The sequence below is a fragment of the Sapajus apella genome, unplaced genomic scaffold, assembly GCF_009761245.1.
Source record: "Sapajus apella isolate SASKATOON/1434 unplaced genomic scaffold, GSC_monkey_1.0 scaffold20, whole genome shotgun sequence".
Lineage (NCBI taxonomy): Eukaryota > Metazoa > Chordata > Mammalia > Primates > Cebidae > Sapajus > Sapajus apella.
Genome location: NW_022436960.1, coordinates 9,629,784 through 9,648,387, shown reverse-complemented (window position 1 = coordinate 9,648,387; position 18,604 = coordinate 9,629,784). Strand labels below are relative to the sequence as shown.

Sequence of the window (18,604 nt, the reverse complement as noted above, 5' to 3'; positions counted from 1 at the left end):
GCTGATTCCTCGCCAGGGAGCCTCGCCAGGGGCTGGAAGATTAGGCTAACTGCAAAATCCAGGCCTCCGAGGTTTAAGCCAAGGTTGGGGATGGTGGGACCAGGCCAAGTGGGGATGGTGGGACCAGGTGAGTGTGTGCCAAGCTGGGCTGTGCCCAGCCCCTGCAGGCTGCCCAGCACTCCATGATCCCTTAGCCAGGAACCTCCCTTCTGGCAGAAGGTGCCCTCTGATCACTCCTGAGCTTCTGAACAGCCCAAGGCATGGGCACTTTCTCATGGATGCAGCACAGGGTGGTGTGTGCTTAGGGCTAGGGTCCTGCCCAGGTGTCTGCTTAGCGCACAGCTTGGGGGGTTTGGCAGGCACCAGGAGGCTGCAGGCAGTGGGGAAGAATGCCCTGGGTGGGGTCTGCCAAGTTGCACCCTTTGACCTGCTGCTGGCCTACATCCTCTGGCCTGTTTGTCACCTGGCTCTGTACCCCAAGAGCATGGTGAAGTACTGGCCAGGTAGGGGGTAGGGGGTGGCACTATGCTGATGCCCAGGTGTCCAGGAACAGCAAAATGCAAATCCAAACCCAAAACAAGTCCTCAAACAGAAGGACATGAGGATGGAAGAAAAAGTCTTTATGTGAGGGTCTGCCCTGGGCCTGTCCTCAGCCTGCACCTGCTGACCCAGGCAGGACGATGACACACACACAGCTCTGTGGGCACTAGGACTCTGGGACAATGGACATTTTAAGGTTTGGCCCAAATGAGAGCCGGTTTTCACATGTGTCTGTCTTCCCTGGACTTCAAAGTCTCATCTGTAGCTTAAATACCTACCAGAGTACACTGGCAGTTCAGGATGCAGACCAGGTCCTACAGGGCCTGACAGTGGAAACATTCAATGCGCTGGGTTCCTTCTGAGCACATATGCAGGGGCGGTGGGGAGAACCACAGGGCCAGGAGTGTCCCACTCATTTGCCAGAAGATGCAAAATCACCCTGTCTCCATGGGCTTCCTGATGGAGCCCACAGGGAAGGCAGCCGCTTGGGAGACAGGCCAACTGAGCAGGGGTTACCAGCCTTGAGGGTCCCTCACCTCCCGTCCCATTTCATCCCTGGGTGCTCCAACCATGCCAGAGGGCTCCGTGATCCTATAGCACTGGAAACAGACACTGACAGGAAGACATTGGAACAACACCTCCTTCTTGGTGACTGGGGCTGGGGGAGGGTAAAATGGGAAGAGGATGGAGGACTCTGGCAGAGAGCCTGAGTACAACAGTCAGGCCTCAGGGGACTGTGGGGACATCCAGCGCCTGGCCAGCGTCAGTGTGGCACAGCATGCCCACAGTGGATTTGGCACAAGTAGTGGCCTCTGCTGACTAAGGCAGGGCCTGGCTCACATCGATGCATGGGTTCCTATGGGGTCAAGTGTGGGGATGAGTGTGAGGACAGGTGCAGTGGCCTCTGCCCTTACCCAGTGGCCCTGGACCTAGGGTTCAGTAAGTTGTTTTGCCCCCGGAAGGCCAGGCACTGCCCCCGAGTGTAAACTAGCTCCTCTGTCTGCTCAGGAGGGGATTTTGCAGTCTGGGCTCACAGCCCTCCATGGCAGGCAGTCAGGAGCCGAGGGTGTGGGGTGTCAGTGGGGACAGGCGGGAGAAGGCAGGCCCTGAAGATTGACAATTGCAGATGGGGCAATGAACAGATGTGTGGGAAGCACCTTTGAAAGGGGACGCCTGTCTCCCGGCTGTGCCGATGGCTTCTGTTGAGAATGTGGACAGAGGAGCAGGCAGGCTTCCTGGGAGGAGGAGAGGTTTCCGGCAGGGAGTGGGCCCTGGACCATCTTTCTTTTGGCTGAAGGGGGATGCCTCCCTGCCGCAGCAGAAACACAGATCCCTGGGCGTCACCAGTGCGCGTGCTGTAGACAGCAGCTGGGCACAGTCGACAGACCAGACACCAGACAGGGAGGAGGAAGTGGAGGGCCTGGGGTGGGGACACTGCCCAGGTGCTGCGCACAGCGTGAGCCAGGCTCGGCCTGGTGTCCGAGCTGCCTGGGCCCACAGGCTGACCGGCGGCAAGCCCAGGAAGAGAATGGATTCTCCTTTGGGAGGCTCGGGGCCTGTGAGGCAATGAAGTCCTGGAGAAGCTCAGGTTAGCTCATGTCCACCTGCTTTCCCATGTCCACTAGTGCCACCAAGGTGTCCCTCTGGCCAGCGGGTCCAGGACCTGCAGACTCACACCACTGTGTTGTTCACGTCCACCCCTTTGTTGCTCTGGGAAGAGCTCATGGGATACTCAGCAATGCTGGTGCCATTTTCGTCTTTTCTCAGTGGTTTCCTGGAAGTTGGAGGAAGGGCAGGGAAGGCAAGGGAAGGGGAAGCAGGGACACCATTAGTTATCAGTGATGGTGGGTGTAACCTCCAGCTAGCATCCCTGCTCCGTGAGAGTCAGAAGGAAGCCCACGACTCTGTTCTCGGTTAGCATCCTTGGACTGCTAGTCCTTGTGGGGTTAATCAGAAGCTGGACATGGTCTTAACGCAGGTGTCATGAAAACCGGGGCACAGTGAGAGGGAAAGAGGGCAGCTGTTAACGAAGAAGGAGGGAAAACAGGTATGAGTCTGGACAAACGAGAAGTACATTCAGTCTAGCACGGCCAGGCTTTCACTGACCTCTTTGATCATGAGCAGGCAGACAGAGATGAATATTCCAGGGTATAGAGAGTTAACAGAAGAGCAGTGCTAGTGGGTGAGATTTGCAATCTTCCTCAGTGTGGGCAAAGGCAAATGCAAAATGTGATGAAGCAGATGGTGCTAGTGGTGACGCTGGTGGTAATGGTCGTGGTGGCAGCGGTGATGACGCTGATAATGGTGGTGATGACAGTGATGGGGAGGGTAATGGTGGTGGTGACGGTGATACTGGTGATGGAGGCGATGATGGTAATGATGGTGGTGAAGGTCATAATGGTGGTGGTGACAGTGATCATGGTTAGATGGTGGTGGAGGTGGTATGGGCGGTGGGATATGGTGGTGGAGATGTCAGTGGTGGTGGCGATAGCAGTAATGGTGGAGGTGGCAATGATAGTGATGGTTAGGGTAATGGTGATGGCTGTGCTGAGTGTGGAGGTGGTGATACTGGTGATGGACGTGGTGATACTGGTGATGGACGTGGTGATACTGGTGATGGAGGTGGTGATACTGGTGATGGACGTGGTGATACTGGTGATGGAGGTGGTGATGGTGGTAATGACGGTAGTGAAGGTCATATTGGTGGAGGTGATAGTGGTTATGAGGTGGTATTGGTGGTGGTGCAGATGGCAGTGGGGATGGTGACAGCGGCAATGGTGATGGGGTGGTAATGACAGTGATGGTTAGGGTAATGTTGGTGGTGATGGTTGGGTTGACAGAGGTGATGGCGGTAATGATGGTAGTGAAGGTCATATTGGTGGAGGTGACAGTGGTTATGACGCTGAGGTGGTATTGGTGCTGGTGAAGATGGCAACGGTTGTGGTGATGGTGATAGTGGTCATGCTGAAGGGGTGCAATGACAGTGACAGTAAGGGCAATGGTGGTGAATGTCTACACTAAATCAAGAACCATCAGCGGTTCTTGAACACTTCAAATTGAGCCATTTGAAGCTCATTCCAGAGGCCCCTTAACCCCAAAAGTCGGTTTCTCCTATGCATAAAAGGGATCAGGAAGGCTGGCAGGGAGGCTCTGAGAAGGCTCTTGCTCACCTGCTGGGGTTCTGAAATCACGGTGTACTTTTGGGCCTGGCTGAAGTCTCACTTCCTCCCTCCCTTGAGTTGTTCAGGAGGGCGCTGGCCCCCAGCCTGAGTGTTTCCTCCTGGTCTAAGCCACATGCTCTCTGTAGCCTAATTCTATGCCACAAATCTGCCATCTCATTCCTATGGGGCTCTAGCCCAGCCTCCTCCAGGGTCCCCAGGGGTGCCAGGGCTGAGCCTGGATTGGCCCTTGCTGGAAGCTGTCTAGGCTGGAGATTTATGGTCATTGTCATAGGCCCGGGAGTTGATTGCTTCTGCCTTTTCAAATGTCCCCAGAGCCACGGTCAGGAGGGCTGGTGCCTGGTGACCAGGTCAATGTCTCCAGGATAAAGCCCTGACTGAGTTAGTTCAGGGGAGGCAAGATCTGTGAGGGGATCACTAGCAGTTCATGGGAAGAATGATCAGGCCCACTCAGAAACCACACACCGAGCTCAGTCTGTGAATGAACTGTTCCCTTTTCTCCTGCAGCAGAAGTCACTCAAAACACCTGCGAAGCAGCCCAAGTGCACTCACTCCAGGTGTTCAAGCCCAGCCTCTGTGGCTTCTTCCAGGAATGCAAGAGGCAAACCCACAATTCCTTCCACAGTGCACATGCTTTGTGCAAAGCACTCTCAGTCACAGAGATTTCCCTGTCCCTTCTCTCAGTGGTCACCTGAAGAAGTTAGGCCTGGAGTAAGAGATTCATTTCATGGGGAAACTGAGGCTTAGGGAGGGCTTGATTTGCCCAAGGACGCTCACCTGGTTTGCGGCGGGGTCTGGACCACCCACTAACACTGACTTGGCCCGACATCTATCTTCTCATTATTATTACTACGATTACTTTGGAGATGGGGTCTTGCTGTGTTGCCCAGGCTGCAGTACAGTGGCATCATCACAACTCACTGCAACCTCGAACTCCTGAGCTCAAGCGATCCTTCAACTTTAGCCTCCTGAGTAGCTGGGACTACGGGTGTGTGCCACCAAGCTTGGGTAACTTTTATACTTTTTGTAGAGACAGGGTCTCGCTATGTTGCCCACGCTGTTCTTGAACTCCTGGCCTCAAGTGATTCTCCCATCTTGGCCTCCCAAAGTGCAAACATCTTCCCATTTAATCAGCATTCCCAGCAGGCATTCCCCTATGAGCTCTGGGATCTCATCAACTTGGGAAAGCCTCCCTCCACCCTTCTCTTAGAGATCCCCTAAGTTCTTCAGAGTCCTCCAAGAAGTCTGTCTCCTTTTGCCTTAATTCAGCATATCCCACATGTGAATCTGAGAGCCCCATTTATGCAGACACTAACAGATACTCTCTGGGGCCTCTCTGTGCACAGGGCTCAGCTGCGCTGCCTTGCTTATGTCGGGGTCCACGGGAAATGATGAACTCTGAAGCCACATGCTGCCCAGGTCTTTTGCTCCCTCTGTCCCCTTCACCCCCTTTCCTGATCCACCACCCCTCTCCAGGGAGCCTTAAGCAGCTCTGATGTGACTTCCGACTCCATGAAATCCGCATGGTCTGGACAGTTTGTGGGGGTGGCATTTTCTTCCAGTGCGATCCTGTGCTCCCCCAGTGAGGCCGCTGATGGATCAAGTGGGATAAATGTATCACGAATACAAGGGGAAGAAAGGACATCAGCATCAGGATTTCAGAAAATATTAACAGGCAAAAAGGAGTCTGGACACAAGCCTACGCTGCATTTCTCCTTCACGCATATTAAGTGTTGGGCTTAGGGCTAAAATGAAAACAATCGCAACAGGTCCAGATCATGAGAGACATGACTTAAGGGCCTTCTAGGGCAGATAATGAAGAAATGAAGAAGGTGGCGTGGAGTTCCCTTAGAAATCACTGAGCTGGAGGCTCAAGTTTTCTACCCTTTTTAGGGTAAGAAGAGGAGGTCAGCAGGATTTCTATGGGCAGGAGGCAAAGAGAGAGCTCTAAAGGCATCCTGTGAGACTCCTGTGAACTCACAGGCCCTGGGGAAGAGGTGGCTCAGAAGAGCAGAGCAGGATGCAAGGCTGGCAGGAGGACCGGGAAGGCAGGGCGAGGAGGGGGCCCAGGGCCTTCTCAGCTGCTCTGCCAGTTTCCCAGACAGGAAAGCAGGCAGGGGGCTTGGCAGGGGCTCTTCCTGACAAAGAAGGCACCTGTGGCGGGGACAGCCCCCAGACAGGAGCATTCGGCAGCCTGTGCAAGGTGATGGGAGATGGTGGCAGCCAAGGGCTCTCCTGAGAAGTGGACATGATCTGCTCCCCTCCTGCCACTGGAGCTGAGTGCCCAACCACTCTGCCCCCTGGACTGCTGCTTGCAAAGCCTTTCTGGGATTCACTGGAACCCCATGGAAGCTGGATGTTCCCTAAAACAGAACATCCAGAACTCTGCGCCCCCCAATTCCACCCTCCCACCAAGCAGGGCACTTCAGGGTGACGCTGCGGAAGTGCTAAGAGGCAGCTGTCAAGGCTCGGTAACCCCCACTTTGCCACTTTCTGGCCATGTGACCTTAGGCAAGCTACGTAACCTCTCTATGCCTCAGTTTCTCGTCTATGAAATGAGCACAGTTGTGGTGTCCATTTCATAGGCTTTTTGGGAGGATTAAATGCATTAGTCCATGTCAAGCGCTTAGACAAGCGTCTGGCATACTGTAAGTGCTCCATAAATGTTTGTTAGCTCTCAGGACTGCTGGGGAAAAGGTGTCAGCAGGGAGCTGTTCCCACTGGCTGGAGTAGCCAAGGTTCTCCAGTCTGCACAGACTTCCTACCTAACGCGTTCCCTGTGGGGATCCAGAAATGCTAGAGAGCTGCTAGAACCCAGCCTGGCTCTGCACCTCTGGGAGTCAGCTGAGGCTGGTCTCGCTAAACCAAGAAGAGGCATTTTCACCCTGGTCCAGGTAGAGATGGCCACAGAGGGCTCCCTAAATGGCATGGTTCCTAGAAACCAAGAGAGAGGTTAGTGAGACTTTCCTTGGTGGCACCCAGGATTCCTGCCTGTAGAAGGGTGGGCTCTGCCACCTTCAGACTTCTTGTCCCCTGCCCTGGGCTTAAAAGGCAGCAGGTCCCCCCATTCCCTGCTCAGAGTGCTGTGTGGACAGCTTCACACACACAGGCCGGTAGCCATGAGGGGCCCTGCAGAAACCTGCCTCCGCCAGCATCTCTGGCCTGGGCAAGGAGGCCCAGGACCCAGGTACCCCTCTTGGGCCCTGCTGACCATGATGTGACAGCCTCCTCCTCAGCCTGCTGCTCTGTGGGGATAGAGAAGAGGGAGGCAAAGACCAGCTCTGGGGGCCTGAGAAGGGAAGCTCCCTTCCCGTCTCATGCACCCACCCCTGGGAGAAGCGAAAGTTAAATGTCCCAGACTCACCTCTTAGGAACGCATTCATCCCCCCGAGTGCCCACCCCTGACACCACCCCACACAGTCACACACATGAACCTGCACAACATACACAGGCACATACTCACATACACGTACATAGGCACAAATCCACACACACACACACACACATACAACACACACACACCTAAACACACACACATGCAATACACACACATACAATACACACACATACAATACACACACACTCCTAAACACACACATGCAACACACACACATCTAAACACACACACATGCAATACACACACACATAAACACATACACATACAATACACACACACATACCTAAACACACACACATACAATATACACACACATACAATACCCACACACACGCCTAAACACACACATACAATATAGACACACACCCCTAAACACACACATATAGAATATACATATACACACATACCTACGCACACACGTGCATGTGCATACACTCATACATATGAATACACATACCTATATACATACATCCCCACACTCATATACACACACACTCAGGGTTCCATGATGAGACTCCTTTGTAGACTTTGGACTTCCCCAAACCTGGGTCAAGAAGCTGAAAAAATGCCTTTCTGAGGCTTGAGGGTGTCACCATGAGAAGCAGCAGCCCCATGTCCAGCCTCCATCGACCAGGCAGTGGGAGACAGGCCTGCAGCTGATGAGCATCCTCACAGCCAGCGGGACCCACTGCCGGCGCCATCCCCCAGGATCGCCTGGTTAGCCGCCTCTGCTGAGCTGCGGCACCGGCACCTGTGCGTTTCTCATGCCTACATCCTCCCGTGGGAGCCGGAGACCGAGGGGAGCAGAGAGGGCTCGGCCAAGGGAGGGCCTTCTCACAGGTGTGACTCTCTCCCCTTGAGCACCGCTCTGCAGCCTGGGATTTGTTCTAGGGCAGGGCCCTTCCCAGCCTGGATGCTGAAGAAAGGACTGCAGGTCACACAGAGAGCCCTGAACCCGGTGCCTCCAAGCTAGCTCAGGCTGTGGTGACTGTTCTCCAAGCCTCTGAGATGCCAGAATGGTGCTGGGGGTGAGATCCCTGCTGGGGATTCAGTGGGCAGAAGTGGCCCAGACAGTGTCCATCTCACTGGGGGTCTGGGCACCCACCTCCCTGAAATTCCAGGACAATGCCTCCCTGCCACCACCTCTAGACTGGGGACGAGGGGGCTGGGAAACACCTCTGGGTAGAGGGGCCTTCAGCTGAGGTCTGGTGGGGGTCCTCTACAGAACAGGTGGGCACAGGTAGACACACGTGGTCATGCCCTTGGACACTAGCTCTGGGTCACGAAACCTCCCGTCACCTTGTCTTGCTGTCGCAAAAGGCCTTCACTGGTAACAGGAATACGCAGAGCTGTCTGTTCTTCCTAGAGGCCGGGTTTCCAGGACAGCCTTGCCCTGAGCTCCTGCGCAGCCATTCTCCACCAGGACTCCCTGCAGCCTACACTGCTTCGCTGCCCTGAGCCAGCCCAGCCCAGCCTGGTCACCATGGGTACCACAGGGATGCCCGGCACTGCTTCAGGGGCTCCCGAAGCAAATAAGGAGGCTGAGGGGGTATCTGTCCCCAAGAAGCGGCCCATCCCTGCCCTCGGGCTCCCCAACCTCAGGCACAGGGCACCTCTATTCTCAGGCAGGATTTGTCCACAGGCAGCTCCATCTCCAGGGTCCTGTGAGTTCAGTTCATTTGAGTGCACAAAACAGACTCAGGCCCCGGGACGCTGGCCTCGACCTGGCACCAGGTTGGGAGTCATGTGACCAGCAGTACACAATGAACAGATTGCAGCAAATTAGGAGAGGAACTAAGATGGCAAAGAGCTAGGCGTCGAGGGAGAGAGGAGCGGGAGGCCTGCTAGGCTGACAGGTTAGCGAGGTCCCGGGGGTGAGAAGGGCCCTGCCATGCAGGGAGCAGGACACAGCCAAGGCGGAGGCCTGTGCAGCTGCAGAGTCCTGAGTGAGGGCGGTAAGGAGAAAACACCAGCAGGAGCGGTGGGGCGGGCGCCAGTCCCTGCAGGGTGCAGCTGGCTGGGGCAAGGTGTCTGGGTCTTATCCTGACTGCAGTGGGTGTCACCTGAGGACTTCTTAAATGGGGTACCCGTCCACCCTCACCCTGCCTAATGACCTTGACCCAGCGTGTCTGGAGAGATGGGTCCAGAGAGGCATGAATTTCTTGGTGACAAAATAAAAAGACCCCAAGAAGCAGGGATCCGTCTGGGTCTCCCATCAGCTGGCCCTGGGCACACCCTCAATCTGCGGAGCCTTCTGTCCATGACTGTCCACAGTGTATGCAGGCCTGGGCTCCATGTCCCCCACACCAAGGATGCCGGCAGATGAAGCAGACTCATCCCTGCTGCCTGCCTCACGTGGCAGGATGGGATTTTATCACCCGTCATGGAAGTTCAGTCTCTCTGAGGGGACAAATAAGCCCAAAGAAGCATCTCAGCCCAGGGCAGGTAGGGACACCTCATGCCTCTGCCCCTTGCAGGCCTGACCTCTTCCTGGATGGCGGATGTGGGTGTGTTGGTGAGGCTACGCAGCTTCTGAGACTCCAAAGAAACCTGTATGTTGATCAGGGAAGGAGCCAAGCCCCAGACGGCCTGGAAGGTGGCAGCGAGGCCCAGGGGAAGGCACACCGGCCAAGGAGTCAGAAGACGGAGTCTTGATTCTGGACACAGAGCAGGAGCCAGCTCCTTGAATCCAGCCCAGGTTCCAAAGGATGCAGGATGGTCTCTGAGCAGCCAAGGCCACGCATCAACGCTCAGCACTTGCCTTAAAGAGGCCCTTCCTTGGAGTACAATAACTTTGACCTGACTCACAGCAGAGCCAGGTGTGGTGATTCTGGGTTGGGTTGGGGACAGTGGGGAGGAGGGAGTGTTGCTACAGGTACGTATATGAACAGCAGGGAGAGGTGACAGATGGGAACCGCATTGAGACCCCAACTGGCCAAGAGGCTTTGGCCCATGAGATAACCCAGTCTCAAGGCACCCAGAATGCACCAAGATGCATTCGAGGTGCATTTCTTGCTCCTGGAAGTATGTGGTGAGTCGAGGGTGGATAAAGCGGTTCCACTCTTGTCCTGATTCCTGGTCCTCACTGCTGGCCTCTGGGCGTGGCCTACCTTTTCTTCCCCACACCCCTCCTTTGGCCCTGACTCTGCAGATCAGCTGAAGACCAGGGCAAGTGACGAGGGAGAGAGGGCTGGGCTGGCCCCTAGCACAGTAGGTGTGTCCTACAGGGAGGAAGAGGAGGAGGTAGACGGCGGGGCTGCTCCACTGTGTTTGCAGCCTGGGAGTTAGATAGCAGTATACACATCACTTAGCATATGGAGAGAAATACTGGAGTGTGTCATGCACAGGTGGGAGGGAGGCTGGCTGTGCTACTCCGAAGCTTGGAGGGGGCAGCTGAGTCAGGGTACCTGCACTTGAGCGAGCATACGGAGAAGGGAGAGAATGGCAGGAGGCCTACTAAAGAAACGAGGCTGGGAGGGGGTGGGGCAGGAATGGCAGGGGGCTGGGAAAACTGAAACTGATGAAGGGGTGAGGCCCAACACTTAAAACTGGGTGCATGTTATTTACACCAAAAGCAGACTCTATTTCACTCACCCAGACAGAGAAAAAAATGAATTTACTGCAATTCTAAATAGAGTGTGTCCATTTGAAAGGGGGACTCTGGCAAGTCTGCTGGAACAAGCCTCCATTCACACCACAGAAACCACTGTTGAACAGTTACTGTGTGCCAGGCATCGTGCCAGGCACCGTCGGGAGAGAGATGAGCAAGACGAGATGACCAACCCCATCTATTGTGTGTGCATCCAACCGCACGTACACACGTGAGCGGGCACACGAGCAGACATACACCTACTTACGGCAGAAAGCAGAATTGTAAATTCAGGGGGAGCTATGACTAGCAGCTGGACAGGGAAGAGAGACCTCTATACTGGTCCATGATGACATCTCAGAAGAGGTGGCATTTGAGTTGGGTCTCCAAGGAGAAGCAGCAAGGACTCAACTGGAAGAAGTAAGGGGCAGGACACTGACCTTCCAGGAGTACTCGATGAGCCAGGAGGAGGGCAGAACTCTCTGGGACCTGAGCCATTTCTCTCCCACCCAGGCCTCAGTTCCCACATCAGGAAAACAAAGGATTGGCTCTTGACCATGAAGATTTATTTTGGCTCAGATTCCATTGGAAACTCATTTCTACCCTCCCTGGCATTCCAGGTGCCCCCAGGCACCAGATCTTCTCTATAAACCACACATTCAGTAAGAACTAATCGTTCTCTGGGCTACCACAAAGCTCCAAAAACAATGTAAATTCTAAAAAGAAAACTAATTTCACTGATTAACTTTCTTTTGAGTCTATGATTCAGGAAAGATCTTGCGGAAATATCCATGAAAGAATCAAGCTAAGGAGATGAGGGACTGGAGTTGGAGAGGGAGGGAGAGAGCTGAGGGTAGCAGGTTCCCAAGGAGGAGCCATGTTGGGATCGTCCAGCTTGGAAGGCTGCTGGAGAGACGACTGTAGGGTGACAACTGCACAACAGGCTCAGAGACCCACCGTCCACCTGGAGAGAAGCCTGGAGCCCCAGGACAAAAATGGATCTGTTATATTTGACTGGGTTGCGAGGAGGCAATGCTAACCCCAGGAAAGGAAACGGCACAGTACACTACGTGGCTCAGCTATGCGCCGTATGCCCTTTATTACACTGAGGTAAGCACTGAATAGGCACAGAATCCCACACCGAACCCCACCCTAGGTGGAGAACAAGAAGAGGGGAAGTATGTTGTATGTCCGTACTGCAAGGGTGCTGGCCTTGGTATCTTCCACAGTGGAAAGTAATAGATAATGCTTAAAATGGAAAGAAAATTTAAATAGCAGTATACACATCACTTAACATATGGAAAGAAATACCAGAAGAAACAGCTAACTGTTGAAAGTAGTTGCTCTCAAGAACGAGACTTGGGGGAAAAGATGAGGGGGCTGCTGTCTTTCTTAAGAGTCTTGGGAGCACATTTGACATTTTAAACCACAGTATATATACATATTCCATTGATAAAAATTAAAACTAAATTAAAAGGAGGGAATAAATGTGCAACGCCCTAGCCACACTTTCTAATCATTAAGCTGTCTCAAAAGGCGTACACAACATGCCTGACTCTTTGGAAAGGACACAACCTTCACTCCTTTCTCCTTCTCTTCCCCATTACCCTGTATTTTTTTCTCTTCACAGTCTTAATTTAAGGTCATCTCATTTATTAATTTGCTGGTGTGTGCTTAATCTGCCTCCTCCAGCAGGAAGAGAACAGGGACCGTCTTGCTTCTTCTGCATTCCTTGTGCTTATGGTGCCCAATAAATGGCCCAATATGGAACAGCCCTGTGCCAGTCAATGGGTTTTCTAAGGCACCATCAAAAAGGCTTGAGTATTAAGAAGTACTTGTTCTACTGAAAATGGCTCAACTACAAGCAGCTGATGAGTGCCAGAGCCCAGCAATAGGCGGTGCTTAGGCACACTCAGGCACGCACACTCAAGCCCACGTCTAGGAAGCAGCACGCTTGCTTCAGGTCAGCAATTAACATCGGCAGGGTCAGCCAAACTGTCCTGCAGCCTTGTACTGGTCTTTCTGCCAGTCATACCTGTAAGAGGGAAATGGCTGTCTGATGGCTTCATGGCAATGGACAGCAGAAAGGAACAGACCCACACCAAGGATGGCCAATGGAGGCAAGGTGCTTTTCCTGTGCTGGCATGGGTGTGTTTCCATGAAGCGGGTGGGCATCATCTTCCTTCAACACAGGAGTGCTTCTCTGAGTGAAGGGTGTGGCTGTCAGAGAAACTGTAGACGCCCCCCAGGAAAACAGCCTCATCCATGCAAGTACTCAGGCCTGTGGGACGCCCCCAGCTGGGATCTGAGGTCTACCCAGGCAGTGGGCACCTTGCCCCTTGGAGCTTTGCCTTGATGACTCTCTGTGGTCATTGCTTGTTTCAAGTTTATCTCTGCCCTGGATGGACATTCGTGTTGTCTCTGCATTTATACATCTGAGTGGCTGAATGCCTGAGTGGCAGCAGTCCCCCTGCAATCCAGTATGGGGACACAAAAGGGTGCCTGGAGATTGTCATTTCAGAGGGGGAATACTGAGGCCACAGAGGGAAGCGATGCCCGCTGAGCCGGGCTGGGCTGGGCTGGGGCTGGGAACAGAAACAGGCTGGGGGCTTGACTCCCAGTTCTGGGCTCTTTTAACAAATCAGGCTGTCCTGCTGTCAGAAATGTGCCCGTCAGGGCTAGAGGTGGGAGGACGCTTGGGTGCCAGGCATGGGAGTACAGAGCACCCAAGGACTCTGGGGCCCGCTCTCCATGCAGGTGTAGATAAAGAGTCTTGTTCATAACAAGGCTGGGGCGGTGAGGCCACCAAAATGAATGCTGCATGGGCTGGGAACCCTCTCTGAGTTTGGGGTCATCAACAGGGGACTTGGCAGCCACTGCTCATGCTCATGCAAATTCAAGTAACACCCACCCCGCCCAGTCCCTTAGCCTGGCACCTATTTAAGAAACCTCCCCACCCCCACTGGCTACCAGGTCTGGGCAAGTTGTCCCTCCTCTGAACTCCCCCAGCGTTGAAGCTCCCTGAGCACGGTCTACCCAGTGTACAGATGGGACTTGGGGATGGTTTGCTGAATCACAGGAGGAAGTGCTGATTCACCTCATCTTCATCCAGCAAGTACTAGTGAGACCCTTCCTCCTGCCAAGGTCCAGCCCACTTTCAGTCAGGCCTTGGACACAGATGTGAGGACCCTGTGGGGTGCTCCTTCCACAACCGCAGCTCAGCCCTCGGTGTCCGCTGAGGCCCGTGTCCCGGCGGCTGACACGCCAGGTGCCAAGATATCTCCAGTCACCTCCTCTCTGATCTACCCAATTCTAGAAACATCTTCCCGGCAGTCCGTCTCTGAAAGGCTGTGTTGGGGCCATTTACAAAGATCTCTTGGAAATCCCTAGGACTTGAGGCCATGAGAGTTTTTTTTTTAAAAAAAGAGTAGCATTTATCACTAAATTTTCCTTTAATGGTTTTGCAGTGACATGAGACACTTTTGTTTCCTGAGAGAAAAGGTAGGTTTCAGATGAATTATTGACCAAAAACAATCTGCCGTGAGCAAGAAATCCTCCATTTCGCTGGAGAGAAACGTGGACAGGCAGCTGGTGTGTGTGAGGATGCTATCTCTTACAGCCCCAGCTGCGGTCAGCGTCTGGAGGCAGTGGGGCGCACCTTGCTCTGCAGGTGGGGTTGCAGCTCCTGCTGCCTCCTTCTGTCTCCAAGGGGTCAGGCCTCCCTCCGCAGCCTTGTTCTAGGTGGGTTCTGGCAGCACGGGCTCTATTTCTGCCTTCACCTGCAGTGATCACAGTCCTCTCTTGTCATTGAATATGTCTGCTGCACCAGGGATGCTCTCTCTGGATTAAGAAGACCTCGGGGTCAAAGGGCGGGGTCCTATTCCTTGGTGTCCCCAGGTCTTGGTCCGGAGATGGATGCAGAGCCTGGCGCGGGGTAGCAAAGGGGCTGCGCAGCAGAGGGTTCGCTAACACCCGTGTGCCTGCTCCACTGGCTTCCTGCAGGGAGGCCGACCTTGCTGGCTGTGTGTCCTGATTCCCCTGCTCCTTGGGTTCGGCCAGTGGGAGGCACGCACGGGAAACCTAAGCGTGGAGAGCAGCTGGGAGCATTTCTTACCGTTCCTCCCAGTTTTCGGGCTGCTTCCCTGACAGTTTCAACCACAGCTCCTGCCAGGCCGCCTTCTCCTAAGTGCGACTCTCTCGCGAGGTTCCCATGGCACTAGTTCCCCACTTGCTTTTCTTCCTGGAGGTGCTAACCGCTCCCACTCTGCAAGTCCCTGAGTGCCTCACTTGCCCCATTTACTCTCTGAGCCTGCCCAAAACGCCAGAATAATCTTGGCCTGGCCCCTGGAAGAAGCCCGCTCATGCCCTGAAGGAGCCCCGCCTATGCCCCCCGACCCCGAAGAAGCCCCGCCCACAACCCAGAGGAGCCCTGCCCATGTCCCTGGAAGAAGCCCACTCGTCTCAAGTCTGGTCCGCTGAGCCATCCGGGATGAATTCTGCTTTTTCCCAGGGTGCTGACAGACCCAGGGGTCAAGAGCTCAGAGAGAGTGGAAGAGGACAGACAGGAAGCCCCTCTAACTGCTCTGAGGAGGTCAGGATGACACCCCTCACATCCTTCCTGGGTGCCCCCCAGCCCAGCTGAAACAAAGCTCAGCAGGCTACCGCCGGACAGCACTGCCATAGTGAGCTATTATGTGAGATTGTTCTCTTTTCCCTCCTCCGGTAGAACTAGGTAGCACATTTCTTCAGGGAAGGTTTGGGGCAGGGAGGGGGGCAGAAGTGGCTGAGGTGTCTTTTGTAAGAATATGAGTTTATATTAAACAGATTATTCATGTTGAGTCTCTCCCAGGGGAAGCGGGGCATGTCTGCAAGGAGACTGGTAGCCATGGCCTGGTGGTGCACTCTTTCCCCAAAAATTAGCTACCAAAGCTACTCTTCAGTAGTTCCTAGTGTCTAGAGCCACAGGCAAAGTCACTGCTCAGCCTGGTGATGAGCCTCCCCAGTCAGACTCACAGCTTCCTCCAGGGTCATCTCCTGCATCACAGGGACTTGGGCCCAGCTGCTTCCTTTTACAGGTGTCTTTGCCTAGAATGCCTCCTCTGCTCTGCTACTTAAAACCCTTCTCCCATTCCAGCAGGCCCTCTGCTCAAATGCTTTATGGTCCAGATCAGAATGCACCATGACTCCTCTGGGCAGCCACAGTGGGCTGCCAGCAAACCTCCCACAGCCTCATCAAGTGGCCTCTAGGGGTAGCCTGGGTCTTACCTGTTTGCATGCCTACCAAGCCTGGCACACAGGAGGCACCTACAGAACACCTGGGAATTGGACTAGCCGTGTCCCCTGGGAGACTCCAATCATCCAACCATCCACTCATTCGACATCCATTCACTCACCCATCCAACCATCCACCCATCCACCCGTCCAACCATCCAACCATTTAACTATCCAACCATTCAACCATCCACTCATTCAAACATCCACCCACCCATCCAACCATCCACCCATCCACCCACCCACCCATCCAACCATCCACCCATTCAACCATCACCCACCCAACCATCCACCCATCCACCATCCACACATCCAACCATCCAACCATCTACCCATCCACGCATCCACCCATCCAACTATCCACTCATCCACCCATCCAACCATCCAACAATCCACCCATCAACCATCCAACTAACCACCCATTAACCATCCAATCATCCACCCATCCAACCATCCAACCATCTACCCATCAACCATCCACCCATCAACCATTTACCAATCCAACAATCCACCCATCCACCCATCCAACCATCCACATTGGTTTTCTTTTTCTTTTTTTTTTTTCTTTTTTTTTGAGATGGAGTCTCAATCTTTCACTCCAGTGTGGAGTGCAGTGGTGTGATCTCGGCTCACTGCAACCTCTGCCTCCCGGGTTCAAGTGATTCTCCTGCCACAGCCTCCTGAGTAGCCGGGATTATAGGTGTGAGCCACCATGCCCTGCTAATTTTTGTATTTTCAGTAGAGATGGGGTTTCCCCATGTTGGCCACGCTGGTCTCAAACTCCTGACCTCAGATGATCCACCCCACTTGGCCTCCCAAAGTGCTGAAATTATAGGCCTGAGCCACTGTGCCTGGCCCCATCTTGGTTTTCAAGGCTAGGGACCCTACCCAGAGTTACAGAGTTTTGGAGACTTGGGCCTTCTTCCCTCTGAGAAGCACAGACAGACCTCACCAAACGCTGAGTGTCCCCCTCCCGCATCCCTGAGGAAGGGCAGGCAGGAATACCGAGGTCTGTGCTTAGCCCAACACTGGAGTCAAACTCGTCAATAACTCTGACACATGGTGTTGCAGTCAGGGCTGGGCTTCGGAGTCTCTGTTCTGGGTTCCATTTCCACTGCTTGGGTATTGTGCTATCCTGGGAAGTTCTCTAACTTCTTAGAACCTCAGCCTCCTCCACAAAAGGGAGCTGATTGAGAAAATGTAGGTGGAGATGAACTAAGAGAACGTTGGTGAGGAGAGGAGCCCAGTGCCCAGCTGAGGTGTTGCTGACTATGGTTATGCCTGTGTTATTTGTCTGTGTTTTTGGAGATTGCCCCGCAGCATGCGCATTTTGGGCAGAGAGGGCTCTGAGCTTGAGTCCTCAGCTGGGTGGCAGATGCCCGGGGCATGGCCTGTCTTGTGTGGAGTCGCCGTGCCCGGGCCCTGCCCCCAACTGTCCTCCCTTCTGTGCCCCATTACCAAGATTCCCCTCGGCTATTGGCTTTCCATGTCCCCCCTCCTGTGTGCTTGGCTGTGCACTTCTTTTAAGACTTTTACCTTGATAGTTTACTCTTCCTGCTTTTGAATTACTAAAGTGAAATCACAGAGAACCACCAACTTACAGATTAAACTTAAATATTTTAGGTGTTAGGAACGGTCTTAATATGGACCCTCTAATTTTGGGAGTCAGGAAATGTTTATAAAACTTTCTTAGAAATATTCTATTGTTAACAACTCCCATTACTTTTTGGTGTTTTGCAACATTTTTGTATTTTTTATGTTGCACTAGGCCTGACATATAATTCGTGCTAATCAAATGCTTGTGGAATCAAACTCCCTGAAGTGACAGAGACATTATTTCTGAGATCAACTTTAAAATATTTTGGCAATGAAAAAGAGCAAAGGAAAAAGAAAACAGATATAGCAAATATCACAAAATCTTGATTAACTGTTGAATTGGGGTAAGGGTAGGTGGGAGGTCACTGTGTGTTCTTTGTGCTTCTTGTATGCTTAACAGCTTTTATAATTTAAAATAATGATATGGGATGTGTGTAGGAGCCCCAAGCCCAGCTGGGTTTCCCTTTGGCTTGGAGCTGGGTGCAGTGGGTAAGTACTCACCTTTTTATGGCTTTGTAGCAAATGATGACAAGCACAGTCAGAAACACCAGGGAGGCACAGCATACGGCAATGATGACCACCAGCCCTGACCACCAGCTTTCCTCAGCGGGGCAAGAGGTAGAGTTGGGAGCTGAAAGAGATAGGAGCAGCCTGAGTGTCCCCTGGATGAGCTGGTCGTGGCCAGTGACAGAGGGGGGACCATCATGGGTGACACTATCAGAGGTGTGGGGAGGTCACTGGTATCCATCACCTGGATGAAGGCTCCCTGATCTTTCCTGCCACCCCTGTCCCCACCCTACAGTAGGTGACATCATGGCTGGCCTCCGAGTGCCTCCATCCCTGCCCTGGAGGGCTCAGAGCAGGGGCTAAGTAAGGGCCATGCCCCAGGCCATCCATCCTCCCTCAGCATGAGCTAACTGACAGCAGGGTCAGGTCTAATTTCCCATGAAAAATAACAGAGCATCTCATTCTCTCAGCTGAGGCACTAAATCTGGTTCCTCTGCAGGCAGAGGAGGGGAGCAGGGCTCACAG

General features: G+C 53.5%; 1 protein-coding gene across 2 annotated transcripts in view; it reads right to left on the bottom strand.

The window, feature by feature from the left end:
• Positions 1–618: 618 nt before the first annotated feature.
• PRIMA1 (proline rich membrane anchor 1) overlaps positions 619–18,604 on the bottom strand; it is a 67,244-nt gene continuing 49,258 nt past the window's right edge. The window contains exons 4-6 of one of the 2 annotated variants that reach the window (XR_004271726.1): positions 18,074–18,203; positions 6,485–6,653; positions 619–2,314 (exon numbers count right to left, since the gene is read on the bottom strand). Coding sequence is in view for 1 of the 2 variants with exons in the window: in XM_032287550.1 (XP_032143441.1) it covers positions 2,212–2,314; positions 18,074–18,203 (233 nt within the window). In the remaining variant the exon portion in view is untranslated. The remainder of the gene's footprint in view (positions 2,315–6,484; positions 6,654–18,073; positions 18,204–18,604) is intronic. The other variant, XM_032287550.1, reaches the window with a different exon arrangement.